This window comes from Schistocerca cancellata, chromosome 11, assembly GCF_023864275.1.
Source record: "Schistocerca cancellata isolate TAMUIC-IGC-003103 chromosome 11, iqSchCanc2.1, whole genome shotgun sequence".
Lineage (NCBI taxonomy): Eukaryota > Metazoa > Arthropoda > Insecta > Orthoptera > Acrididae > Schistocerca > Schistocerca cancellata.
The window spans coordinates 64,218,365-64,223,401 of NC_064636.1; the positions used below are offsets into that span (position 1 = coordinate 64,218,365).

Consider the following 5,037-nt stretch of genomic DNA (forward strand, 5'->3'; position numbering starts at 1 on the left):
GAAGCAGAAGAAGTGAAAACAGCGAGAGACTTAGCATTGTGACCGACGATCAGTAAGTAGATGACGTTAAGGTGTTATGCAACACAGGCAGCAAAGAAACCCATGACGAACAAAGCAAGGACGAACAAAGCAAGGATGAACAAAGCAAGGACGAACAAAGCAAGGACGGACAAAGCAAGGACGAACAAAGCAAGAACGGACAAAGCAAGGACGAACAAAGAAAGGTCGGACAAAGCAAGGACGAACAAAGCAAGGACGGACAAAGCAAGGACGGACAAAGCAAGGACGGACAAAGCAAGGACGGACAAAGCAAGGACGGACAAAGCAAGGACGGACAAAGCAAGGACGGACAAAGCAAGGACGGACAAAGCAAGGACGAACAAAGCAAGGACGACGTCAAATTCACACTAGCGCTGCCAAAAAGGGAATTGTGCTTACCTGTCTTCTGCTGGTGGCTCTCCGAGCATACTGCAGACTTCAATGACTTCTTGCGGGTACTCGAGCACAGCGTCCGCCCAGCCCCGCGTGGCCATCACCTGCGGGTGGTCCTTTATGAAGGCGACGGCAGCCCTGGTGGCGTCCGGGCACGAGTGCCTCACTGCCCTGACGGCCGTCGCCGCTGCAGTCTCGACGGCCAACTGCGAGATCAGCTGCCGCTCGCAGGCAGCCTTCAGGGCCGACAAGCCGTACTTGTCGGCCGCCGAGAGCAGCTGGGCGGCCGTGTCGGGCAGCTGGGGGGCCTGCAGGGTATACGTGTAGGCGACCAGGAGCTTCAGCACCGGGCCCTCCACGTCGTCGATGCTCACCTGGCCGCAGCTGGCCTCCAGCATGTCGTGCGCGAACATCGCTTCGAACACGGGGCTCGCGGCTGCCAACACGGCCCTGTGAGCCGCCACCCTCGTCTCGCCCGCCACCAGCGTCACCAGGGCGCCTTCACCCCCGTCTAGCAGGGCGGCCAGGGCCTCGGTTGTGGTGTTCTGAACCTCCGTAACTGCCGACATGGTGGGTGGTCCTGAAACACAGTGCCACTGAGCAGCCCTCACACTGCACCCTCAACACTTGTACGAGGCGCATGCATACCTGTATGAAACAGCAGCTCTGAAAGTGTTGTCCACCCTAAATCAATTGCAACGTCACCAGTTTCCCTAAAATGACAAGGGTCCGTACTGCTTCGCGATCACCTAAGGTTTGTAACTACCACTGCAGTGCTACGATAGACTGCTTTCACCTTCTACAAATGTTATCATCCTCAGTCAAAAGATGGTTTATTTATGTCTCAGCAAAATAATTGGCAAAGCAACAAACTTCTTTCAGCCCTAAAGTTACACGACATATTTAAATCCAAGCTCGTGGCACATCCGAGGAAAATTTTCTTCCTCCTTATCTCAGGTTCCTCAGATCCGTGACACCTCATCAGAAGCAATGCACATGTAATGCAGAAATCAGTTTCCTCGGTGAATGTCTCAGGGCCGCCTTGGCCGAGTGGTTCTAGGCGCTTCAATCCGGAACCGCGCGGCTGCTACGGTCGCAGGTTCGAATCCTGCCTCAAGCATGAGCGTGTGTGATGTCTTTAGCTTAGGTTCTATTGGACTGATGACCTCCGATGTCAAGTCCCATAGTGCTCAGAGCCATTTGAACTGTTTTTGATTAAACTTGAAACCAAGATGCCTCTCCTATTGCACGAAACCTTAATGTTTTATTGACTGCTGTACAGATTTCCATGTAAATTCGTCTCAAAAACATTTCACACAATAGAATGCCCCGTGAGTAGCTGCTGCTGTAATCAGGTACTATTTCCTTAAAGGGGGCAAAGTAGGAATGCTGACGAGACGGACAGGTTTATATTTCACGGTTTATGTTTCCATCTAGGATCATACACTGAAGCGCCAAAGAACCTGGTATAGACTAGCGTATTGAAATACAGAGATACGCAGTCAGAAAACGGCGCCGCGGTCGGCAACTTGTATGTAACACAAGTGTGTGGCGCAGTTGTTGGATCGGTTACTGATGCTACAACGGCAGGTTATGAACATTTAAGTGTGTTTGAGCGTGGTGTTATAGTCGGCGCACGAGCAATGGAATACAGCATCTCCGAGGTGGCGGTGAAGTAGGAATATTCCCGTACGTCCATTTCACGAGTGTACGTCGAATATTAGGAATCCAGTAAAACATCAAATCTCCGACATCGTTGCACCGGAAAAAGATCCTGCAGGAACGGGACGAACGACGACCGAAGAGAATCGTTGAAGGTGACAGAAGTGCAACCCTTCGGCAAATTGCAGCAGATATCATTGCTGGGGCATTAACAAGTATCAGCATGTGAAATGTCCAGTGAAACATCATCCATACGGGCTTTCGGAAAACTTTTGTGACTGCACGACACGAAGCCTCAGGCCTCGCTTGAGCCCGTCAGCACCGACAGCGGACTGTTGATGACTGGAAACACGTTGTCTGGTCGGACGAGCGTCGTTTGAATTTGTATCGCGCAGTTGGTCGAGTATGTGTACGAAGACAACCTCGTCAATCGGTATACCATGTGTGTCAGCAGGGGACTGTTCAAGCTGGCGGAAGGTCTGTAATGTTGCGGGGTGAGTGCAGTTGGAGTGATATGGGACCCCTTATACGTCTAGATGCGACTCTAGAGGCATGACACGTACGTAACCATCCTCTCTGATCTCCTGCATCCATTCGTGTCCATTCCGCATTCCGACTGACTTTGGCAATTCCAATAAGGTGGTGCGACTGCCACACGTCCAGAATTGCTACAGAGTGGGTCCAGGAACGCTATTCTGAGTTTAGACACTTCCACTGGTCTCCAAACTCCCCAGACATTAACATTCTAGAGCTTATCCGGGATGCCTTGCAACGTGCTGTTCAGAAGAGATCTCCACTTCCTCGTACTCTCACAGATTTAAGGACAGCCCTGCAGGATTCTTGGTGCCAGTTCTCTCCAGCACTACCTCAGACATTAGTCGAGTCCATGCCTCACCCTGTCGCTTCACTCCTGCGTGCTTGTGGAGGCGGCACGCAATATTAGGCGGCTGTACCAGTTTCTCTGGGTCTTCAGTGTAATAACACCAACACGTATTACTCCTACTTTTGAAGCGCTGGTAGGTTAGCATAGGCAAAGCTGAGAAACTGAATTACCGAATATCTGTTAGCTTTTTTCACAGTTGTGTCGCGTGAGCTGTCCTGCGATGCACTTTGAGCAATCTGCACGGAACACAGTAAATAACACGAGAGCAATTATTTGATCTCTGAGTAACAGTGACAGCAACGTCCTCTGAGCTCATCCTGCTCGGGGCAGAGACTGCAAATGGGTCTGCTACTTAAGTGAAGGACATCTTTCGATTGAAAAGTATACGATTTATGCTTTATTTCAAGCATCTGTCCATGTTGATAACTCTATGCTTGCAACAATTCGTGACTGTGACGTCTTCCAGCGGCAGCAAAATCGTTTTTTGCAATTTTTAAAGGAGAAAGACATTGTCGAAGAGAAAAGTCGTGTAACACAGCCTCTACTCACCTGGGACTCGGGGAGAAGTGACGTCACGGAGTGGGCTCAGCAGGCAGAACGCTGGTGCAGCAGTGTGGGGCGGACAGCCTGCCCGCCGCTTATATGGCCGGCGGCGGGTGACGTCACTGCCTGCCCGCTGCTGCACGCGTCACCGACGGCTGGTGATGGCCCGTATCAGGCGATCCCTAATCTAAAGTGCGCCGAGTCGTCGGGCTTATATTGTACAGTCAGCCTCCTCTTGCCAAGTGACGTCCTGGCCCTGGGAAATCGAAAATTTGGACACGGGTTCTTTGTCCGATTGAAACTTGGGACTTCCTAAGAGATAACTTTCCACACAGTCTGTATCTGAACAGACTCAAACAGTTTATTTTCGCATTGTCTGCAGGACAGCTGCGGTTGTACTTCTGATGGTTGCAAGTCAGTTCTCTTTGATTCGAATGAATAGTCGGAAGTGAAATCCACACAGTAGGCATATTCTCCACAAATAATACACGTAGTGTTTTCGGATCTTCACACTGGTGCAGGGCTCAATTTCAGCCGAACGCGTTCCGACACCTCCCAGAGACCTTTTTTTTTCCTTTTACAGTTCAGCACCGGAGATTTGAAATAGTACGCGTGTATTAAATCACAACGTAACGATAAGTTACAAGTTACAAGTGAACGTGTCAATGGGACACCAACGTGATGTGATGGGCAGGAGGTACTGCGCGTGTGTGTGTGTGTGTGTGTGTGTGTGTGTGTGTGTGTACGCACGTACAGTACACCCAAGATACGTTGAGTATCATTCCAAAGTTGTGATCGGTACATATCGCCTTTTATTTACGACTGCCTACAACCTCAGCGGTGTAGTAGCAAGGCGACGTCTCATGTTATGTATGTCAATGGCAAATAAATAATGTAAGCCGTTTTTGAATGTCTACGTCTGTACAATGTGCTTTCACGACATCAATTTATTCCGTGACGTAATTTATGTCATAACTACTAATAAAATGTGCGTATGGAACACGCATGACTAAAAGTTGGCAGCCTTTCGAGACGATACGTACCTTTGTCCACAGAACTCTTGACCTTTAAGCTCCCACAGGGGGCAAATTTCAGCTCCCAATGTAGAACGGAGGTGTATATGTTTGACCCGTAAGTCTATCTGTCTGTCTGTCTGCCCCTACATAGTTCTCAAATTAAAGTTCCAATTTTAAAGCACTTTTTTAATTTGAAAGCTGGTTTAATCTGGACGGTTCTTACCTATAGTTCTGAAAGTCTGTTCAGCCGTTTAAATTTCATCAGCTACATGAAGTAAAAATGTTTTCCGCCACCGTGCTCTCTTGAAATACCTTACGTAGTCCATAAGAACTACACCACGTTATGTAGTACCAGGTTGTAGAGCTCAAAAAGATGTATCTAAATAAAAAGATTACGGTTGAACGACAATGATGATTTTTGTCTTCTGAAGTCGCCTGTTTCTGCACCTACAAAGCAGAAAAAGTGTGATTGTGACTCAACTGTGAAAGACAAACATATGC

At 48.9% G+C, this 5,037-nt stretch overlaps 1 protein-coding gene across 1 annotated transcript; it reads right to left on the reverse strand.

Moving 5' to 3' along the window:
- Positions 1–434: 434 nt before the first annotated feature.
- Positions 435–3,576, reverse strand: LOC126108202 (speckle-type POZ protein-like). The gene is made up of 2 exons (XM_049913440.1): positions 3,527–3,576; positions 435–1,012 (listed from the first exon to the last, which is right to left on the reverse strand). Exon 2 carries the CDS (start codon positions 999–1,001, stop codon positions 435–437), a length of 567 nt encoding a protein of 188 aa, XP_049769397.1. The 5' UTR covers positions 1,002–1,012; positions 3,527–3,576.
- Positions 3,577–5,037: the final 1,461 nt, after the last annotated feature.

Excerpts from the sequence above, each read along its gene's own strand:
- LOC126108202 (XM_049913440.1), bottom strand. The coding sequence starts at position 1,001 with ATGTCGGCAGTTACGGAGGTTCAGAACACCACAACCGAGGCCCTGGCC.